This window comes from Lethenteron reissneri, unplaced genomic scaffold (assembly GCF_015708825.2).
Source record: "Lethenteron reissneri isolate LAM-NWPU_2019-01 unplaced genomic scaffold, ASM1570882v1 scaffold_114, whole genome shotgun sequence".
Taxonomy (NCBI): Eukaryota; Metazoa; Chordata; class Hyperoartia; order Petromyzontiformes; family Petromyzontidae; genus Lethenteron; species Lethenteron reissneri.
This window is the reverse complement of record NW_026890827.1, coordinates 55,180-77,993: the sequence shown is the minus strand read 5'-3', so window position 1 is coordinate 77,993 and position 22,814 is coordinate 55,180. Positions and strand designations below refer to the sequence as shown.

At 45.8% G+C, this 22,814-nt stretch overlaps 1 protein-coding gene across 1 annotated transcript in view; it reads left to right on the top strand.

Annotated features, from left to right (window-relative positions):
- LOC133361563 (oocyte zinc finger protein XlCOF6-like) overlaps nucleotides 1–22,814 on the top strand; it is a 28,389-nt gene continuing 5,575 nt past the window's right edge. The window contains exons 1-2 of the mRNA XM_061580489.1: nucleotides 1–179; nucleotides 11,929–12,549. Coding sequence (XP_061436473.1) covers nucleotides 11,939–12,549 — 611 coding nt within the window. The 5' untranslated portion in view covers nucleotides 1–179; nucleotides 11,929–11,938. The remainder of the gene's footprint in view (nucleotides 180–11,928; nucleotides 12,550–22,814) is intronic.

Genomic DNA, 22,814 nt, shown 5'->3' with positions numbered 1-22,814 from the left:
GAAGCGACCTGCCCACAACAAAGTGGCTTATCAACGTGTGGAAATGTCTGTCGGTCAAATACTCTAAACGCGTGGTGATGTTGACTCTAAATGTGGAGGGGAAAACCCTGAGGATCCGGAGGAAAATCCACGCGACCACGGGGAGAGAGACACGCAAATTCCAAATATCCTTAATACAGGTTTGTTTGGGTTAGGTCGCGTAAAAATAAAAATGTGTCGGTAAACCCGACAGCCAATTAGAAAGGGGTTGTCACATAAACAGCACGTGGCCAATTCGTCACTATTGCAGCACTACACCGGTTGTGTGTTGGAGAGCCACGCCACAACATTTACAATCTGAGTACGACGTTTCGCCAGTAATTACAACCAGCTTCAGCAGGCGACAACCAAATGCTGTGGCTTGGCTGTGTGGAAATATAAATCGGCTCACTGGGATTATAGCTCAGCATGCTAAGCGTTGCACTACCGCTCCCCACTCACGCACAAACATCATTGAAAGTATATTGATCAAACATGAGTAATGTCTTGCCATGCTGGCTTTGTTAGAATAATTGATTTCTGACAATGAAGTCGGTAAATGTGTTTTTTGTAACGGTTCTTCGGTTGTGTTATAAAATCGCAGGGCTTGTTTGTTTAATAATTAGAGCAGCTTTTAAATCGTTGCCCTTGGAGAGTTTCAGGATAGACATTGTTGGATGTATTCCCATCTGATGGGTTTAATTGAATGAAGCTTAAATTTTGGCATACATGTCGACAGCAAATTGGTGAAAGCGCTCTTTTCATCTCAAGAAGATATTGAAGCCGCCGTTTCATACCATGATCCTGAAGGCAAAGACCTCCATGGCGGAAATCGTATGTTTTTTTGGCAAGCTTGTTGCTGGGTCAGTTTGGCGGAGTAGGAAATGGTAGCCATCATCACCTTGCAGGGTTTGCATCTTGGTGTTGATGACATTGTTGCAATGTGTTGTCAGACATGCAAGGAGATCTGTGAGAACAAATATAGCAGTGCAGTGGAGACACTTATGTTATGGTGAGTGTGTGGAATTGTAGTAGATGAAATGTCAAAATGAGTTTGCATGTGTGGCAAACCGAAAGTATTGAGAATGCCCCGGACTTTAACACATGGCAAGAGAAGGCGAGGGCGGGAGGTGAGGAGCGGGGGGGGGTATAGGTGTTGAAGGTGAGAAGGTAAGCAAACAATTGTGCCAAAAACACACTAACTCACCCGTGAGTGTGCGTGGAAAGTTTGGGGTGTGTTGGCGCAATTTGGTTCACTAAAAATCTACACAAGTGCAAAGTCTGCTTTATCTTCATAGATTTATACTATACAATGTTTCGTCTTGGAATACTTTTTGTATACGGTGTCTTCTTTATTTCAATTGTATAGTTTATTTGGAATACAGTACAGTACTTCATTCAATTGTAAAATTTAGTTGACGTTTACTTAACGTCATTACTTAGGTAAGGCTTAAGTATTGAATGTCGCGCTTTTAGCGTTCGAGCGGCAATTTCCAAGAATGTAACATCCATGGTAACCTAGGGGCTGCTGTATTTTCTGTCTATTGACTACAGCAGAGGCTTATGGATTTTCAACATAAACTAAATCTCTGCATTCTTAATTAAATTAAGGCCTATAGTACTATTAAGAGGCTTAGGGATTTGGGTTGTTATTTGTATTCATATCTATGCCTCTGCTCACATTTGAGGATTTGTTTGATTTTGGGCAAGATGGTCTAACGCTGCGTGACCAGGATTCCGAGCCATAACCTGTTCAACATGGCTTGTGACAGAAATTCACTCTGGCCCCATGCATTACATTACATAGCATATTCAATTACTATGTAGTTTGAGAAGCTCCCAATAGTCATATACAAACCATTGCATTTGTTGCGGTTACAATGATACGCTAATCAATGCCTGGTTATAGTTAAAAGATCGTTCCCTGCCTGGTCAACCATGTTTCATCTGCTGATTATTTGGTAATGGCTACTCAGTGAGATGGAATTAGGGAATCTTGTTCTGTGCCTTGATAATTTCATCATGAAATGGGGCCTTGCAAATATTCCACAAAAATAAATGACATACAACACTGCACCTGCTCAACTCTACGTGAATAATCAGGCAGTTCTACAAGTGTTGGAGGAGCTTCCATACCGGGTTGATGTGTTCACGACCAGCTCTGGTTTGGCAGCCAAAGTCTCATTTAAAATTAGTCGAGCAGCATTCTTTCATTAGACTTTGTAATACTGTGTGGAAGGTGCCTGGACTTTTGCTCCATACAAAGCTTTGAGTGTCCATCGCCAATGTCTAGTCCATCTGAGACCATCCCTCTCCCTGCCATACTGGCATCGCACCCGCCTCTCACCCTTCATCCTGTGGATGTTCGACGCACGGGATGGCACCACTTAGCCAATTCGAGTTGGCCTTAGTGAGTTACGTGGGTCACACAGCCACGAGGCGCTTGTTTTGTGAACACAACCCCTGGGCCTGGCTCTATGGGTGATATCAATATAGATTATAAGTAAGAATGCTCCCCAATAGACTCCCCCTGGAACTCTACCAGACACGTCCCACTGGGCGAAGACTCCGGGGCTGGCCCAAGACTATGTCGCTCGGCTGGCCTGGGAACACTTTGGAATTCTCCAGGATGAGCTAGAGCAGGGGTGGGCAAACTTTTTGACTCGCGGGCCACAATGAGTTCTAAAATTTGACAGAGGGGCCGGGCCAGGAACAGGTGGATGGAGTGTTTGTGTGAACTAATATAAATGACATGTAAAAATCATTACATGAAAGGATTTGGCCTTTAACAGGTAGCAAAGCATTTATTTGCAAGGCAATTTAACAAATTGCACAAACATGAACAATACAAAAACATGTCGTAACGTGACTGATCAAACATCATGAAAACATCTGAGGCCTGCGCCAAACCAATTACCTCACTTGAACTTCTTTATTATCTACATTAACAGGTTAGAGCAGCCACGCAGGCTGTGTCTCGGAGATTTGGCTCCAACCTCGCTGCAGCAACACATCATCACTTTCAGTTTCAGTGGGAACTTTTGTTGATCTCCCATTTTTGGCAGTGCATCCTAGTCTGGAGTTATTTTGGTTGTGGCAATTCTCAGGATAGATCTGAGGTGCTGATCCGTTAACTATGATCTGTGACGGGCTTTGTTGGCGTTCATGACGCTGAATGTCTGCTCACACACATAAGTCGAGCCAAACAAAGTCAGTATCTTCTGTGCAGTCCTCCGGAGGTTTGGAAACGTGGCTCTGTTAAGTGAAGCATAAAAGTCATTCAGTTTAACAGAGTTGAACTTCTCCTTTAGGACGGAGTCAGACTGAAGATCTATCAGTTCCAACTGCAGCTCATGTGGTGCTGTTTCAGGGTCTTGTGACAGGGGACAGGACACCAGCTGAAGTGGCTGTTCAATGTTTTAGAAATCAGAGAACCTACGGCAGAATTCTCCGTGCAGGTCCTCAAGTGATTTGCTGTATTTTTTTGCGTTTCGCGGTGCCTCCTCCTGCATGGCAAGTGTGGGGAAATGAGCAAAAGATTTTTTGTTCGCAATTTGTCCGGAGAACAAAGTGAGCTTGGATTTGAAGGCTTTCACATGTTTGTACATGTCGTGAACAAACTGATCTTTCCCCCTGCAGTTTCACATTCAGCTCATTCATGTGTGAAAATATGTCCACAGCAAACACAAAGTCACTAAGCCAGTTCTTGTCGCTTAGCTCAGGGAATTCGTCAGATTTCCCCATCAACTCCAAAAATGCGATGATGTCCTCTTTCAGCTCCCACACTCGTTGTAACACTTTCCCTAAACTTAACCAGTGGACACGAGAGTGGTACAGCAAGTCCTGATGATCCGCATCAGTTTCCTCCAGGAAGGTAATAAACTGACGGTGCTGAAGTCCCCTTGCTCGTATACAGTTCACAAGTTTTACGACTGGATTCACGACATGATTAAGCTGCAATACAGACTTACACAGGGATTCCTGATGGATGATGCAGTGAAGGAAAATAAGATCCTGGACGGAGTTTTCCTCTTTCACTTTATCCTGGATTCTTTTCAGCAGCCCAACATTTTTTCCAGTTAAATTTGGCGATCCATCCGTTGTGACAATGACAAGTTTACTCCAAGGTAGCTTCATTCTTTCGATGACAGCAGATATCTGGTTATACAAGTCCTCTCCCCGCGTTGTTGCTTTCAGGGACTCCATGGTCAAAAACTCCTCTGTTATCGCAAAACTGTCGTCAATCCCTCGGATAAAAATGATGAGCTGAGCAGTGTCTTTTATGTCCGTACTTTCATCCAGTGCTAGTGAATATAATTCAAAGGAATCAGACTTTTTGTTTAATTGACTGGCTATATTTTCATCAATCAGTTCCACACGGCGAATCACAGTCCTGCGTGATAAACTGACTTTTTCAAATTTTCTTTTGATCTCCGGACACAATATGTCTGCTGTCTGTACAATGCATTCTTTTACAAACTTGCCTTCGGAGAAAGTGGTAATGAGTGGTAATGTTGGTGAGAAGAAGGTTTTAACGAAAATTTAAATCGAAGTGAAGAAGAAAATTATTGAAAAGTTTGTATAATTAATGATTTTTCAAACTTTAATTATGTTTTCTGTGCTTGAAACTCTTTAACAAAAACTGGGGTCTAGAACGGACTCGTGAAATTTGGAGAGAACTCGGAGTTAAGTTGTGTTTGTTTTGTTGAATTACACAAAGCGTAACAGTTATGTATATAACTTTTGTTATATAAAATTTCTAGTAAGATATTAATTTTGTGAGTGTAGTCATACCCCTCCCCCCTCATTCAAGCCGTAATTTAGATAGCGAAAGCGCCGAGTACGTAAATCGCTAACATAAGAACCCGTTAATCTCTTCTCGCATCATTCATACGATGATGCGGTGAAGTAAACGTTCATATGATATTACGGTGAATGCTTCCAAAAACAATACTGTACCCAAATATTACTGTTAACTTACTTTCAATAGAAACATGAATTGCTCATACGAATATTCTCTCTCTCAGAATCGACCGACTGATGTAGCAGACGAAACAATCATCTTGTTGAACGATTCTAAACCTTGATGCGTCAATGTTAGTTTTCTCTGTTCAAGGTTTTCTCAGTGTTATTAAATGTTTTTACATTTATTTTACTATTACACTGAATTCTATGGCGTAATTAACTATTTTTGTGCTTAATAATCTTAAAAAAACAATATTTAAATACAGTTCGTAGGAGTCTGGAACGGATTAATCGTATTTACATACAATCCAATGGGGAAACTAGGTTCGAGTCACGACCAAATCGGGTTGCGACCAAAGTTATAGAACTAATTATGGTCGTAACCAGAGGTTCTACTTTACACCACACTCCCGGTCAAAGTGCTCCATCTAATGGGGAAATGGGGGCATTACAGGAGGAAGGTAAAATTTAATTTAATAATAATATTTGGACAAGTTCGGCGGGCCGGATTTAAAAGCCCAATGGGCCGTATACGGCCCAGGGGCCGTACTTTGCCCATGTCTGAGCTAGAGTCTGTCGCCAGGGAAAGAGAGACCTGGACCACCCTACTCAGCATGCTGCCACCACGACCCTCACCAGGACAAGCGTTTTCAGAAACTAACGAACACAGCTGTGATTCTTCTAGTTTTACACGGGCCCGCTCACCATCATGAAGGTCCTTAATGATCGTGAGCAGAGGGTCAGGGACTCCGAAATCACGAAGAACAACCCAGAGCCCAGGCCTACTAATGGTATCATAGGCCTTGACCAGGTCAATAAAGCAGAGATGTAGGTCTAGTTGGAATTCCCTACACCTCTGCTGTAGCAGACTGACAGAAAATATGGCATCTGTGCAGGACCGCCCTTTCCTGAAACCGCATTGGGGCTCTGCAAGCCTCTCCTCGGCGTGCCTAGCAAGGCGATGTTGAATAATCCTTGCCAGGACCTTCCCTGGCACGCTGAGGAGTGAGATGCCCCTGTAGTTGTTACAGTCTGTGCGGTCCCCCTTCTTAAAGAGGGGGACCACTAAGGTATCCTTCCAGTCCTGCGGAACCCATTCAGTGGTCCAGACTGTTGTTATGATGTCATGTACAGTGAGGGAAAAAAGTATTTGATCCCCTGTTGATTTTGTACGTTTGCCCACTGACAAAGAAATGATCATCTTCTTGGTTCTTTCGGTAAAGTCACGTAGAAGGGAAGTAATAAAATAATAAAAATAAAACATAATAAAACAATTCTCACGACGTTTCGGCCACAACGCAAGCAGCCGTCCTCAGGTGAAAACCAGGTCCGTCGAGGCGACAGAGTCTGAATGAAACAGCACACGAGCTTGGAGCATATATATAAGCTGGGCGCATTGACAAAGGAATTTGCATATCAAAAGGAATTTAGCATATTTATGGGAAATGCAGGAATGTGATTAGTACTGCATATGCATGTGCATTATGCAGGATTAACAGCATCAAAGGGAGCTGCAGTTACTCCTGCTGCAGCAGTTGCTGCTGCTGCTGCAGTTTCTGCTGCTGCTGCAGTTGCTGCTGCTGCTACAGTTGCTGCTGCTGCAATTGCTGCTGCTGCTGCACTTGCTGCTGCTGCTGCAGTTGCTGCCGTATCCATTTTAATATAACACTATGTATTATTCTACCCACCCTAATGTGTATCATACTGCTATATGTTTACTGTACAATTACGACACCATACATTACTCTGCACACTGCACCATGCCAGTGAGTGGAACGCGGTCTGAAAGTCACCGTAAACGTGAACACAATCAGTTAAGATCCGAAATGGTTTATTACGTCCTTCCAATGATTGCTAAGCCAGAATCCATCTTCTCGGTTGAAATTGTCTCTGTGTTTGTATATGTGGATCGCCTCATGAACGAATCTCTCATGATAGCCAGATGGCTTGCAGAGAACCTCTGTCTTGGAGAAGTCAATGTCATGTGAGCCCACTGAATTGTAACAGTGATCTGCCACGGCTGAGGTGTTTGTCCTACCGTGTTTCAGGTCTGCCTTATGTTCACGGATGCGGTCCGAGACATGTCGTTTGGTTTCCCCAATGTAACTGCTACCACAGAGGCAACTTAGTTTGTAGACGCCAGGGTACTGTATGTCTGGAACCACATCTTTTACAGACGGGACCAGATCACGGATTTTATGTACTGTGTTGAATCGGACCTGGATCTTGTGTTTAATCAGGATTTTGGAGATCTTTTTTGTGACCCCAGCAATGTAGGGTAAGGTGATGGTCTTGAAAGGCTCCTCAACAGGATCCTTCTTGATGGTTGGAGTGATGGCTTTGCGGATTGTGTAGTCGGAGTAACCATTAGCCTTAAGAGCTTGGCGTACGTGTTTGAGTTCACTGGAAATGTGTTCATGGTCGGAGATACATTGGGCTCTATGATATAGAGTCTTGATGAGGGAATTCTTCTGGGATGGATGGTGGTGGGAATCCGGTTTTAGATAAGCATCCGTGTGGGTGGCTTTCCTGTAGACAGAGTGGCTCATTGAACCATCAGGTCTCCTTTTGATTAGGACATCCAAAAAGGGTAGCTTGCCATCATTTTCGACTTCCATGGTGAATCTGATGGCTGGGTGTATGGAATTGATGTGGTCGAGAAATTGGTCTAGAGCAGGCCGGCCATGTGGCCAGATGACAAAAGTGTCGTCTACGTACCTCTTCCATAAGGTCGGGCGTAGAGTGGCAGTCTGGATGGTGTCCGTCTCAAATTTCTCCATGAAGATGTTGGCTACAACCGGAGATAGGGGGGAGCCCATTGGGGTGCCCTCAATTTGCTTGTAGAAGGTTCCATTCCAGGTGAAGTATGTATTGGTTAAGCAGTGTCTCACCAGGGGGGGTACCCCAGCATTCAGTCCTTGATGAACCAAGTCTTCAATGATTGCGATGGTGTCAGGCACAGGCACCTTGGTGAACAAGGAAACCACATCAAAACTGACAAGCAGGTCGTCTGGGGACAGGGCAATCCCCTTGATTGTCGATACCAGGTCAGTAGAGTTTAGTACTGCAGAGGTGGTTTTTCCAGTGAAAGGCCGTAGGATTTCGGACAAAAAACGAGCCAGTTTGTAAGTGGGGGAGTTGATAGTAGAGACAATGGGACGAAGAGGTGTATCTTCTTTATGTATCTTTGGCAAGCCGTACAATCTTGGTGGCCTGGCTGCAGAAGGTTTCAACGAGAACTGTTTGGTCTGATCAATTAATGCGGTTGAAGCAGAAATTATGTTGTTGGTTTTGGAGACGAGGCTGTTGGTGGGGTCTCTTTTTATTTCTGTATAGCTGCCATCGTTGAGTAGTTCTTGAATTTTGTTGTTGTATTCTATTTTGTCCATGATGACAGTGGCATTGCCTTTGTCGGCTGAGAGGATGACAATGTCATCCCTCTTTTTTAATTGAGCTAATTCAAAACGCTCATCTTTGCTGATGTTGCTAGCTGGCATCTTAGCGTTTTTGAGGGTCACAGAGATTTCAGATCTTGCTACGTCTGCAGCGATGTAACTCAAGCCCTTGAGAGCTACATCTACTCGAGCAATTATATCATTAACTGGTATGTGTCTAGGTGTGACTGCAAAGTTTAGTCCTTTAGCTAAAACGGATTTCAAACCTTCAGAAATAGGACTGTTACTGCGATTAATTACGACTTTGTTAACATCTAGCTTTTCAATGTGTGGGTCCGGTTTCTTGTTTGAGAGGCGGTTGAATTTGGAAATCAAGTTGTCCTTACATTTAGTCGACATAGCGGCAGCTGAAGAGGCAGTCATTTTTTCCACATGTTCCCAATCCGATGTGGACATTGTTACACTCAAAGATAAGTGTGATTTGTAGAGTGTCTTGTCTAACTGATCTAGTTCGGTGCGCGTAAGTCTGATTTTCTCTGAGATAAGAGCTAAACTAGTTCTAGACAGAATTCGTTTCGCATTAGAAGAAGTTACAGCAGCAGATGTTAGTGTAAATGCGTTTGGTATTACCTTAGAGTCGCGGCATCTCTTCAGAAAGGTGAGAGACTCGATTAGCTGAGCCTTCTTATCCCGGAGCTTGTTGAAGGATCTCAACATAAGGCAGACCTGAAACACGGTAGGACAAACACCTCAGCCGTGGCAGATCACTGTTACAATTCAGTGGGCTCACATGACATTGACTTCTCCAAGACAGAGGTTCTCTGCAAGCCATCTGGCTATCATGAGAGATTCGTTCATGAGGCGATCCACATATACAAACACAGAGACAATTTCAACCGAGAAGATGGATTCTGGCTTAGCAATCATTGGAAGGACGTAATAAACCATTTCGGATCTTAACTGATTGTGTTCACGTTTACGGTGACTTTCAGACCGCGTTCCACTCACTGGCATGGTGCAGTGTGCAGAGTAATGTATGGTGTCGTAATTGTACAGTAAACATATAGCAGTATGATACACATTAGGGTGGGTAGAATAATACATAGTGTTATATTAAAATGGATAAGGCAGCAACTGCAGCAGCAGCAAGTGCAGCAGCAGCAGCAATTGCAGCAGCAGCAACTGTAGCAGCAGCAGCAACTGCAGCAGCAGCAGAAACTGCAGCAGCAGCAACTGCTGCAGCAGCAGTAACTGCAGCTCCCTTTGATGCTGGTAATCCTGCATAATGCACATGCATATGCAGTACTAATCACATTCCTGCATTTCCCATAAATATGCTAAATTCCTTTTGATATGCAAATTCCTTTGTCAATGCGCCCAGCTTATATATATGCTCCAAGCTCGTGTGCTGTTTCATTCAGACTCTGTCGCCTCGACGGACCTGGTTTTCACCTGAGGACGGCTACTTGCGTTGTGGCCGAAACGTCGTGAGAATTGTTTTATTATGTTTTATTTTTATTATTTTATTACTTCCCTTCTACGTGACTTTACCGAAAGAACCAAGAAGATGAATCCCTGCAGTCACGAAAGCTTTAAATCGAAAAGAAATGATCAGTCTATAGTTTTAATGGTAGGTTTATTTGAACAATGAGAGACAGAATAACAACAACAAAATCCAGAAAACGCATGACCCCCTCTCAATCAGAAAGATTTCTGGCTCCCAGGTGTTTTTTATACAGGTAACAAGCTGAGATAAGGAGCACACTCTGAAAGGGAGTGCTCCTAATCTCAGCTTGTTACCTGTATAAAAGACACCTGTTCACAGAAGCAATCAATCAGATTCCAAACTCTCCACCATGGCCAAGACCAAAGAGCTCTCCAAGGATGTCAGGGACAAGATTGTAGACCTACACAAGGCTGGAATGGGCTACAAGACCATCGCCAAGCAGCTTGGTGAGAAGGTGACAACAGTTGGTGCGATTATTTGCAAATGGAAGAAACACAAAATAACTGTCAATCTCCCTCGGCCTGGGGCTCCATGCAAGATCTCACCTCGTGGAGTTGCAATGATCATGAGAACGGTGAGGAATCAGCCCAGAACTACACGGGAGGATCTTGTCAATGATCTCAAGGCAGCTGGGACCACAATCACCAATAAAACAGTTGGTAACACACTATGCCGTGAAGGACTTAAATCCTGCAGCACCCGCAAGGTCCCCCTGCTCAAGAAAGCACATATACATGCCCGTCTGAAGTTTGCCAATGAACATCTGAATGATTCAGAGGACAACTGCGTGAAAGTGTTGTGGTCAGATGAGACCAAAATGGAGCTCTTTGGCATCAACTCGCCGTGTTTGGAGGAGGAGGAATGCTGCCTATGACCCCAAGAACACCATCCCCACGGTCAAATATGGAGGTGGAAACATTATGCTTTGGGGGTGTTTTTCTGCTAAGGGGACAGGACAACTTCACCGCATCAAAGGGATGATGGACGGGGCCATGTACCGTCAAATCTTGGGTGAGAACCTCCTTCCCTCAGCCAGGGCATTGAAAATGGGTCGTGGATGGGTATTCCAGCATGACAATGACCCAAAACACACAACCAAGGCAACAAAGGAGTGGCTCAAGAAGAAGCATATTAAGGTCCTGGAGTGGCCTAGCCAGTCTCCAGACCTTAATCCCATAGAAAATCTGTGGAGGGAGCTGAAGGTTCGAGTTGCCAAACGTCAGCCTCGAAACCTTAATGACTTGGAGAAGATCTGCAAAGAGGAGTGGGACAAAATCCCTCCTGAAATGTGTGCAAACCTGGTGGCCAACTACAAGAAACGTCTGACCTCTGTGATTGCCAACAAGGGTTTTGCCACCAAGTACTAAGTCATGTTTTGAGAGGGGTCAAATACTTATTTCCCTCATTAAAATGCAAATCAATTTATAACATTTTTGACATGCGTTTTTCTGGATTTTGTTGTTATTCTGTCTATTACTGTTTAAATAAACCTACCATTAAAATTATAGACTGATCATTTCTTCGTCAGTGGGCAAACGTACAAAATCAGCAGGGGACCAAATACTTTTTCCCTCACTGTATGCAGCTGAAGTTAGATCTATTCATCCGAGCATTCAAGCAAATCTGAGCCTGGCTTCCACCTCGAAGTTTTGATTGAACATTAATTTATGCATTTCTGCATAATACAAATAGTATTATTTTCAAGACACTTTGTTATTATAGCTGAATTTTTCTTAAATATTCCTTTCATAGCTAGACAGCCGAAATTGTGTGCTTGGAGTTTTGGATAAAGATTCATTTTGAAGATACTAGAGCATCCAGGCATATTTATGACCATTTGCCCTCTCATTGTGTGTCTTAACAACCCGCGTGATGAATTGGGGAATTATTTTCACTATATCATTAATATATGAATAAGTATAGATGTGTAAGTCATGTGTGACTGTGTATATATACATTCCTCTGTGCCTTGATACTGACGTAGATGGTTTGGATATGTTTTTCTGTCTGCAGCTGACGCTTTCTCTGACTCTTCCTCTGCAGAATTGGTCTGATGGAGCAAAGGGACTCGGCGCAGCTCGGTACAAGAAGGAAACAATGCGACCAGTATGCAGACAGCACGGATCGTACTGGAAGTTTGACACAACACCAGAGAACTCACACAGGAGAGAACCCCTTCAAGTGCAGTGTGTGTGAGAAGGCATTTGCAACGTTATCAAATGTTAAGCGCCACCAGAGAACACACACAGGAGATAAACCCTTCAAGTGCACTGTGTGTGAGAAGGCATTTGCAACGTTATCAAATCTTCAGAGCCACCAGAGAACGCACACGGGAGCTAAACCCTTCAAGTGCACTCTGTGTGAGAAGACATTTGCACGGTCATCACATCTTCACGACCACGAAAGAACACACACAGGACAGAAACCCTTCAGGTGCACTATGTGTGAGAAGGCATTTGCACAGTCATCACATCTTCAGAGCCACCAGAGAACACACACAGGAGAGAAACCCTTCAAGTGCACTGTGTTTGGGAAGGCATTTGCACAGTCATCACATCTTCAGAGCCACCAGAGAACACACACAGAGAAACCCTTCAATTGCACTCTGTGCAGGAAGGCGTTTGCACTGTCATCACATCTTCAAAGACACCAGAGAAGACACAGGCATCAGAAGATCCCCAAGGAGCGGGGTCTGAAATCGGCTTGTGTCAGTCCAAGTGCTGCAATGAGCCCATCCCTGCTGAAAAAAGAACCAGAATTTAATTCCAGCTTGGACGCAATTAAATGTATCAAGGTAGATTTTGAAGAGGTGAAATGTGAAGAAGTGATGGTGAAGAGCGAAGAAGCGATGGTAAAATGTGAAGATGAAGATTCAACTCCAAAATCGGACCTTTACATCGATGGAGGCAACGTGAAGCAGGAGGAGAATTCTGACTGTGAGGCAGAGCGAGGCAACTCCCAGGAGTTTGTGGAAGTGGAGGTGTGGGTGGACTTCTTAGACAATACAAAGTCAAATGGAGACCCGGTAGATGTGTAAGCTTGAGACAATGAAGCTCCAATATATGCACCTTTGTCACAGGCCTTTAATTAAAATAACGTGAAGTTGCACACTAAATTCCTAGGTTCAACCTGCAGAGTAAGAGCAGCCAGTATTTGCAAACCTGTGGGTTGGGTAGATCTCTAACCAGGAGCCAATAATCTCCGAAGCATTCTCTGTTATACTATGTTATAATAATTTTAGCATTTACATGGTGCTTGCTTAATCGCCTCAGCAACTCAGTTTTGTATCATCTCATCACAAACACTCGAAGAGCATGTTGTATATATGCCTTTTCCATAAAATTATTATGAGTGATTTTTTTCTATTTTTGTAATAATTTTGATCGGGATGTAGCGCTGTGGCATGGAAAGGGTGAGTCTCCCCCCCTGCCTCCTGCCTTGCCACGCAAAAGACAGCTGTAGGATAATTACTCACAAGCCTGTTTGGGAAGTCATAAAATGTAATAAAAAATGGCAAACCCAAGGGGAGGGGGGCTAATGAGATTCTGCGGGAAGTCCCTAGTTGACTTCAAGAGAAGGCCGCCATAAAGGAAAAACCCCACAATAAAACAAAAGACGAAAACAGCAGTGGTCATGAACCTCCCTTGGACAGCGAAATTCACCCAAGGGCAGTTAATCATTACGAGTTAACTGGGGTTTTTAAAAATACAACAGTAAGGTTTTAAGCTTAGCTATATCTTCAACCTCAGGATATCAAAATATAACTTGAGAATAAGAAGCACGGATCCCTGGCAATACAGACTGGGAACAAATGTTAATTAAACCCTCGTAATATCCTTGGTAACAACTATGGTATACCACAAATCTTGGTTAAGCATAAACCAAGTAATTATGAAAGTATTAGACCTAGGGTCATTCGGAAGAGATAATGCGAAATATGTCAATCAAACGACCAAGATAATATGTATTCCACGGGATCAGAGCCTCGCCCAACCGCCTTTGTCTTCCAGTAGCTAACACAGTACATGGTCAGTTTAACACGTAGGCTTTCGCGACCAATATTAGTCAAATGTGTCGTAACCCTCCACCATCCGACACTGACAAACAGTAAACAAAATATGTCGCATTTTTTACCAAGACAAATAGTTCACTACTTTAGCCCACCACCGGTGTGTTGAGTGATTCAACATCATTTAAAATTTTTAGTACAACATTTCGCTGGTAATTACATCCAGCATCATCGGGCAATTTGCCAGAATGGTGAGGCCCTCCACTCGCTCCCGGTCTTAAATGGAGCAACAGGGTGATGTCATCTTTTAGCTCAATCTGGTGCAGTGATTCGAGACAGGGAGGGTATTGTAATTATATAATTGACTAGCTTTACTACCTGGCTTCGCCCGGGACTTGGATTCACTACGCCTGGCCGCCTTTGTCTCCCCAGTGGCGATGTTCACACACCATACCAGTTACTCGTTTGAGGCTGAGTCGACCTAGGGGAGGCCCAGGACCGGTTCAAATTATCGTCACCGGTAGTGGCCGTGAGCGGGAATCAAACTCTGATCGCCAGGTTCGTAGCGCAGCCCGCTAACCACTACACTACAATGCGTTACGCTTCCACATGCGCGGGTCACATGACAGATTTGATGTCACAGCTCACCGTGCAAAAAATATATGCTCCCCCCAAAAAAAAGTGTGTACAGTCTGGAAAGTACCCACATGGCAAGTTTGTTGCATATCGGGAAGTACGCTAAACATTTTGAACAGACACACATAATCACAACTTTGGCTTTTATGTGTAATGGGTTCCGGAGACACTTGTAGACGTAACTTCTTTATTACGATACCACACTCCAACAGTCCTCTGTTACAACCTAGGGACACAGCCTAGGGACACAGCCTACTCTGGCTACGCTCTCGGGTCCTCCGGCTACAATTACCCTAGGGGAGGCTACCTGACCCGACCCAGCCAAGGTGCGGGTCTCGACTCTGGCTTCCTTGGAACTCGCCCTTACAAGGACGTAGAGCCGGAAGTCCCAGAGTCCCACCACTGCCCGCACAGCGTGCCGGCCCTTACAAGGACAAGCGGGGCGAGGGGGTCCAGGGTCCTATACTGGCTGGTCTTGGGTCTTGAGCTGTGACTGGTCCCGATCGACTGGGGAGGTCCCCTTTAATGTCCCTTTGCCCATCAAGGGGTGGCGTTACGTGGGATCGTAGATCCCCCGCAGCCCCCCCCCCCCTTTTGGCGGTACGGGGCACCCTTGCAGATGGACCTCGTCTACCACTGCCGGTAAGTTTGGCCCATTTACGGCACTACATACGTATAAGGAGATTGGTAATCATTCAATTGTTGTTAATTGCTATTTGTTTCCCCTATAAGGAATGGGAATTGTAATATATACTTTTTAAAATAATATGCTTCCAGGCCGCACTAAGCCTGTAGCTGTTAGAGCGATTAAAGTTACTTGTATTTCACTCAATTTCAATGGATTATCTAAATAGTCTTGGCCAGTAATAATTAGTTTTACACAACACTTCAACGTTATCAAAATCAATTGAGTGTCTTTGACAAGTATGCTCTGCCACTGCCGACAGTTGTGTTTGAGATTATTTAATAAGACTAAAAGAACACCAAAGAAAGTACTGTCTGTGAAAAGGCATTTGCACGGTCATCAGTTCTTCTGATCCACCAGAGAACACACGGGAGAAACCCTTCATGTGCAGTGTGTGTGGGGAAGGCATTTTCAAGTTCACCTGCTCTTAAAAATCACCAGAGAACACAGGCATCAGAAGATCCCCAAGGATCAGAGTCTCAAATCGGCTTGTGAAAGTCAAAAGTCTTGCAAGGCGTTCATCCTTAATGATAAGAACTACAAGAAAATCCCAGCTTGGACACTTTAAAATGTATCAAGGTGAAATTTGAAGAGGCGTAGGTGAAATGTGAAGATGCGGCAGTGAAGAGCGAAGAAGTGATGGTAAAATGTGAAGATGAAGATTCAACTCCAAAATCGGACCTTCACACCGATGGAGGCAACGTGTAGCAGCAGAAGAATTCTGACTGAGGCAGAGCGAGGCAACTCCCAGCAGTTTGTGGAAGTGTGGCTCGATTTCTTAGAAAATACAAAGTCAAATGGAGACCCGGTAGATGTGTAGTCTTGAGACAATGAAGCTCCAATAGATTTGTCACAGGTCTTTTATGAAATGATGACAAGTTGCACTCAATTCCTAGGTTCAACCTGCAGAGTAAGAGCAGCCAGTATTTGCGGACCTCTGGGTTGGGTAGATCTCTAAACAGGAGTAAGAGCCAATAAGCTCCCAAGCATTCACTATATTATGATAATATTTGCATTAATGTGGAGCTTAATTGCCCATAATTAGATCACATTAATTTAAATGTTTAGTGAAACCCGCCACTACGCGATTTGTTCTCCAACACACCGGTGTGCTGTACTAGTGTAGTGTAATAACGCCGACTGTTGTCCAGCAATGGCAACTGCGGTCGACAAATAGTACACACGCCAGTGAGCATATACACCGGTGTGTCGGCAGGGAAGAAGAACTGGGGCAAGGGTCATGGAAGACTCCATCTGGAAGCTCCTGGAACCTGCTAGTGGGTTCGAGAAGGGAGGCACGGCCAGGGCGGAGCCAGGCCACACTGGGTAGCATAAAAGCAGCTGAGAGTGGGAGCTCAGAGTTCATCTCCTCGTGGCTGTCATCTTTGCCGCCTTCGTCAATGCCGTCTTCGCTAGATATTGCACGGCCAGATAGTTGTTGGCTGTCTCGGTCAGCGCCATTGGTGTTACATGGTCAGGGATATGTTTATGCTAGGTTTGACGACGAGGGAGCGCGATGGCAAACCTGTGAAGGTATTAATAAAGGTGCCCCCTTAGAAACCTTGTCTCCCGCGCCACCGTAGCACTCCAACCTGCCGGCAACATCTTCCCAAGCTCCATGTTGCTTTCCGTGACTGCCGTGTGCAAAGTGTCAGGGGCTGGATCTGATTTGATGCTACTGCGGATTTCAGGGACGGGCCGTGCCCTTAGGCCATTGTTTTTTTGTTCCCATTCCTCGGAATCCCAAGGAATGCAAAACCCTGCCAAGGCGGGGGTGACCAGTGTCGAGGACCGGCTCACGTGAGCTATGTTCTGGTAAAGGCCGACTCTCCCTTGTAAGGTGAGATTCGGGGGGGTTGTGTATATTGTTTGGCTTGTGTTATCGGCTCTCGTGGGGGGGGGGGGGGGGGGGGCGGCGTCACGGTTATGCGGTCCCTGATGGGGTTCTTGCCCATGCCGCAGTTGCGCTTCGTGTTGGCGGTTTGTGGGGAGGTTGCCGCGGGTTGTGCTTTTTGTTGCCGGTCCGCGGGGGCGCCGGAGTGGCACTACGTGGTTATGGTTCGCAGGAGACGCTGCGGTTGTGCTGTATGGTCGCGGGAAGTGTTGCAACCAAGGTTTTCTTTTTTGGGGTAAATTGTTTTTTCGTGTTGGTGGTGTTCCTCGGGGTTGGGGTTGCTCTGCCTGTCCACCGGTTGCAGTTGCAACGGCAACTGCGGTGGACAAACAGTGCACACGACGGTGAGCACATACACGAGTGTGTCGGCAGGGCGGAGGAACTGGGGCAAGAGTCATGGAAGACCCTATGTGGAAGCCCCTGGAACCTGCTAGAGGGTTCGAGAAGAAAGGCGCGACCAATGCGGAGCCAGGCCGCGCTGGGTACAATAAAAGCAGCTGAGAGCGGGAACTGAGCGCTGCCGGTTCTGGGAGTGGGCTCGTATCGTCGTCACTGTCATCTTTTCTAGATATTGTGCGGCCGGATAGTTGTTGGCTGTCTCGGTCAGCGCCATTGGTGTTCCACTGTCAGGTTTGTGTTTAGGCTAGGCTAGACGACTAGAGAGAGCGCATTTATATTTAAGCAATCTAACCCAAAAAAAATCTGATGGATGATATTGGTCGTGAGAGCCTACGCGTTAAACTTGCTTAATTGCCTCAGCAATTCAGAGTTTTGTATCATATCTCATCACAAACACTCGAAGAGCACCCCTAAGTGGCAGCTACCTCTGTGTGGCATAAGGTGGCCCAGCACCAGCCTGCATGTGGGCATGAGTCTGGCAGTCAGGGGCGATAATTGATGTGTAATCTCAATGACACCAACATGCAAAGACCTATGTGTTTTGAATGACACAATAGTATGTTTTACATCCACTCTTTAAGCAGACGGTGCATATTTTTGTTGAGGTTACTGGAGTAGCCAGGGGTGCCTGTCGGATTTAAACCTTGAACCTCTGCAATAAATAGAGAATGCGCTACCACTTGGCTTCCCTCAATCTGAGTGTAGGCATGCCAGCCAGTCTTCTTGGTTCTTTCGGTAAAGTCACGTAGAAGGAAAATAATAAAAAGAAAAGATAATAAAATAATTCTCACGACGTTTCGGCCACAACGCAAGCAGCCGTTTGTGGCCGAAACGTCGTGAGAATTATTTTATTATGTTTTATTTTTATGTTATTATTTTCTTTCTACGTGACTTTACCAAAAGAACCAAGGAGATCATTCCCTGCAGTCACGAAAGCTTTAAATCGAAATGCCAGCCAGTGTTTCTAACCAGCGCAGATGTTCCATTTAGAGGGGTCCACGTTTCACATGCCTAGAGAATGGAGGGCATGACTGTTGCCGAGAAGACCCGGAGCTTCATGCGGAGCGACAGGCCAGGTAGCTTCCACACAGCATTGCAGAGCTGATGAAAAGATAATGCCGCCCGACTGATTCGGACCACCCACACACCGTCCACATACGCAGGGTAGACGTATTGTGTACACAATGTATATACAGCGTACACACAGTCTGCGCATACACTGTATACACAAACACACTAACAAAAACAATTACTATCATTCGCCAATACGTAGTGGTGATGTCACCATGGCGCTTGTACCAGGCTATGTGCACGTTAAGGCCAGGTCAAGTGTCGAACTCCCGCCGGCAGGAAGTCACAGGGCAGACTCAGGTGCCATTGTTCAACTGAGATGGCTGGCCGATGCACCACCTGTGCCCCCTACTGTGCCAACAGTGTACACACACAGTGTGTGCGCGCGCACCGTGTGTGTGTACACAGTTTGTATACAGAGGCCGTCCATAAATGACGTCACGCGATTTTGGACGATTTTGACCCCCCCCCCCCTCCTTCGTCACACGACGTCACAAAAAGTCAGACCCCCCCCCCTCAAATATGACGTCACAAAGCTCTGCCCGCCCTCCCCCCCAAAAACATGCTTCAAATCGCTTTAAACTATTATCATTGTAGTGCGTATTTAATGTGGCGCTACACTCTGATGTTGTAATAGAAAACATTTATTAAAAAATCTATTTAATTAAGTCGAACGTGTTGTCTATATATATTTAAGTTGCGCATTTTGATGTGACGTCACATTTATCACACCCCCCCCCATCGTCACAAATCGTCACAAATGTCTGACCGTCCCCTCCCCAGTTGCGTGACGTCATTTATGGACGGCCCCACACACACTGTATACACAGTTTGTACACACACACACTGTATACAAAGTTTGTACACACAATGTTCACGTTGTTGAGCTCACGCACCCAAAGGGTCAATGTTCAATAGAGGGATCAATGGCATAGGAATCTTAATGAACTTCAACTCTAACCCCGCTGTCTGACGTCGCCACTGCATTACCTCATCGGCGTGAGGGAGAGGTGAACCCCGCTAGTGACGTCATGTCATCTCGTGCTGCCGCGTGACGTCACGAGATACCAGGAAGCTGCCGATCCGCGCGCGCGCTCACTGAGATCCGAGGTGAGAAGTTCACATCGTGGTTGTGGTTGTTGTTGTGGTTGTTGTTGTTTACCCAGGTAGAGCCTCGCTCCTCTCGTAGGGATATCAGTTGAGTAGCAGCGAGGATGGAATCGATGTCCAGGTTGGAACATTACAACGCGGGGCCTACCCATGCGGGGCCTTGCCTCCTGCCCTCGCCTGTTTGCATTTGCTTTAATTCTCTGCTCAAGTTTAATTTGTCTTCATCTGGCTCACTACTTTGAAACTTTGTTTCTTTTAATTATTTCTACAGTTTTTTTTTTATCTTACCAGGCCAAGCCCACTTCAGCTGCTATACCGCTCTTGTTTTCAGAAGCGACCTTCCCACAACAAAGTGGCTTATCAACGTGTGGAAATGTCTGTCGGTCAAATACTCTAAACGCGTGGTGATGTTGACTCTAAACGTGGAGGGGAAAACCCTGAGGATCCGGAGGAAAATCCACGCGACCACGGGGAGAGAGAGAGACACGCAAACTCCAAATATACAGGAGGGGTCGCGATCGAACCCACCACCTCCTGTATTCCAGGAGAGGCAGTTAACATCTCCCAGCCACCATGGTGCACACTCGAGTACATGACCACAATGAGTCTCAGCACTCTAATTCAGGAGCGTTCTGCCGAGTTGGTTTTGCTGATGCACCCTTTAGACCGATGAACAACTTTTTATAATTGTTTTTTTACCCTTTTATCTGGCAACAAAACTGACACCTTCTTTACGAGGAGTCATGTTTGCATAGACCACAATACCTGCAGTCATAATGCAAACAAAAAACATAACTCTGATAATGTATGTACTGTCCTTGAAGTTGATTGGTCCACACCCGAGACAGTTTTCCTTAGAGCCTAGTCTCTCTCTCTGATGGTGCATTGTCTTTGAGTTGTGCGCCTTTTGGCGTCATCTGGTCCAACACCATGTGAGACTAGACTACTCTGCGTGCGTGAGTTCGATTCCAACCCTGACGCATTTATAATTGCAGTTTACATTTTTATTTTTTTTCTCTCTCTCCCTGTAGTGGCATTGATTTTTCTCCACATTTAGAAACATGCATTTTGAGAATTTTGCTGCAATACATTTCCATATTTTAACCCACTAAGTTGAGCTATCATTTGTGTCCAGGTCGATTCTGAAAAAGAGCTATGCAGCTCAGATGGCCTCACCTGGTAAAATAAAAATAATGTACTGTGTTTGAGGGTTTTCCAATTTAATTTCTTATTGAGCAGTTAAAGATTATGTTTCAGGAGGGTCCTGCATTGGACTGTTTGACCACCTCCAAATATATTTTGAGTTTAGGTTAGGGAGAAAAACGGAAAACCCAGTGGAACACCAATGCCGACGGTGACGGCCGACGCCAGGATAGCGGCCACGGGCTCGAAGCGGGGGCAACCCGGCTCTTGTCCCAAGAAAGGAATCTGCTCCCCTCTGCCCTCCACGGTGGCGCATCGCCGGCGGGGCTGCACGCTGAGCCCCAACTTTTCCAGGAGGTCGGTACCAGCAATACACTCGTGGCATAACACGCTCGACACGTATAACTCCTGGTTACACACCTGGTGTCCGAGGCGACCCTTAAGGGTGACCCTCCCCAGCAGTCCCATCCCACTTCCACTTGCAGTGTGCAGCGCACGATCCGGGGCCTGTCGGCGGCCCACTTCAACCCCGACCACGCTGCAATGTGTTGCACTCACGAGTGACATTACCGCCCCACGTGTCCAGCAGAATCCGGGTTTGCCGCCTGTTCACCTGCCCTTCCACGAGCGACGTGGCCCCCATTATTCCTGCCACCAGCTCCCGCAGCCAGTCACCCGCAGTCGCCACATTCTGGGGTGTTGTTGTCAATATCTGCGTGGGGGTCATTCGTCACCATTATCATGACAGTTTATTTGTGTTGGGACCACGTGGATTGCACCCCTCTGTGGTCCCCTCTTTAGGGAGGCCTTGGTGTTTAACCCTGGTGCTTCTCTCGCGCGGCGATCTGGGGACTGTCTCTCACGAGATGCCCCCATTGGTCGCATAGATAGCACGCACGGGGAAGGGCGGTGGCTCCATAAGAGGCCCCTTTCCCACTCCCCCTTACCCTCCCAGTGCGCATTTGTTCGAGTTCTGCCTCTTATTGAGATACTCGCCTGGTTAGCCCCCCGACCATGGAGCGCAGCCCTCCCACCTCGGACTGGACTATCTCCGCTGTGGACTGCAGCTTGGTCACATTCAGGTGTACTTGGGTCACCTCCCCACATACTTGGGTTACCTCCTCACGTACTTGGGTTGCATGGCCTGTGATCTCCTATGCCGGTCTGTATCCCTGCCACCCATCCTGGGGTTGTCTCACGGGGTCCTGGAGGCTCCCTCGTCCCCCCCCCCCCTCACCGTTCTCGCGAGCTTCTCCTCTGGAAGAAGACTTGCAATGGTGTGCTCCTGTTCCAGCCGTCAGAAATGCGCACGCTCGCGAGCAAATCTCTCACACACCTGCGCGTGCTCGGCAAGGGTGTTAGATGGGGGATATGGGCAGTTCGCATCTGGCTGCCACCACGTTGTGCTTGTCAGATACTGCTGAACTTTCTCGGCGGCGAGGTCATCGATGATCTCGGCAGTGTATCCCAGGCGTACGCTCTGTGTTAGCAAGCGTGATTTATTTTAGTGTCCGCTCACTGAGATCTGAAGTGAGAAGTTCACATCGTGGTTATTGTTGTCGTGGTGGTAGTTGTTGTTTACCCAGGTAGAGCCTCGCTCCTTCTCTGTCTTGTAGGGAGGCCGCTTTGGATTGCACCACTCTTCGATTTCACATTAACATGCTAATTTATTACATTATCATCACTTGCCCCGGCCACTTCCTTATGACCCTTGGGCTACACCCATTTCAAACCTTTTACAACAGTCTGCCTCAGCAGCAGACCATGCATTTTCTAGCAGAGTGTTTTTGTTTGCTTTCTGACCACAAGTATTGTGGTTAATGCACACATGATTCCTTATTTGGAATACAGTACAGTACTTATTTCGATTGTGATGTTTATTTTAGTTGCCGTTAACCTAACCCCATTATTTAGGTAATGCTTAAGTATAATGATGTATTTTGAGAAGCTCACAATGGCCCTATACAAAATTGCATTTCATA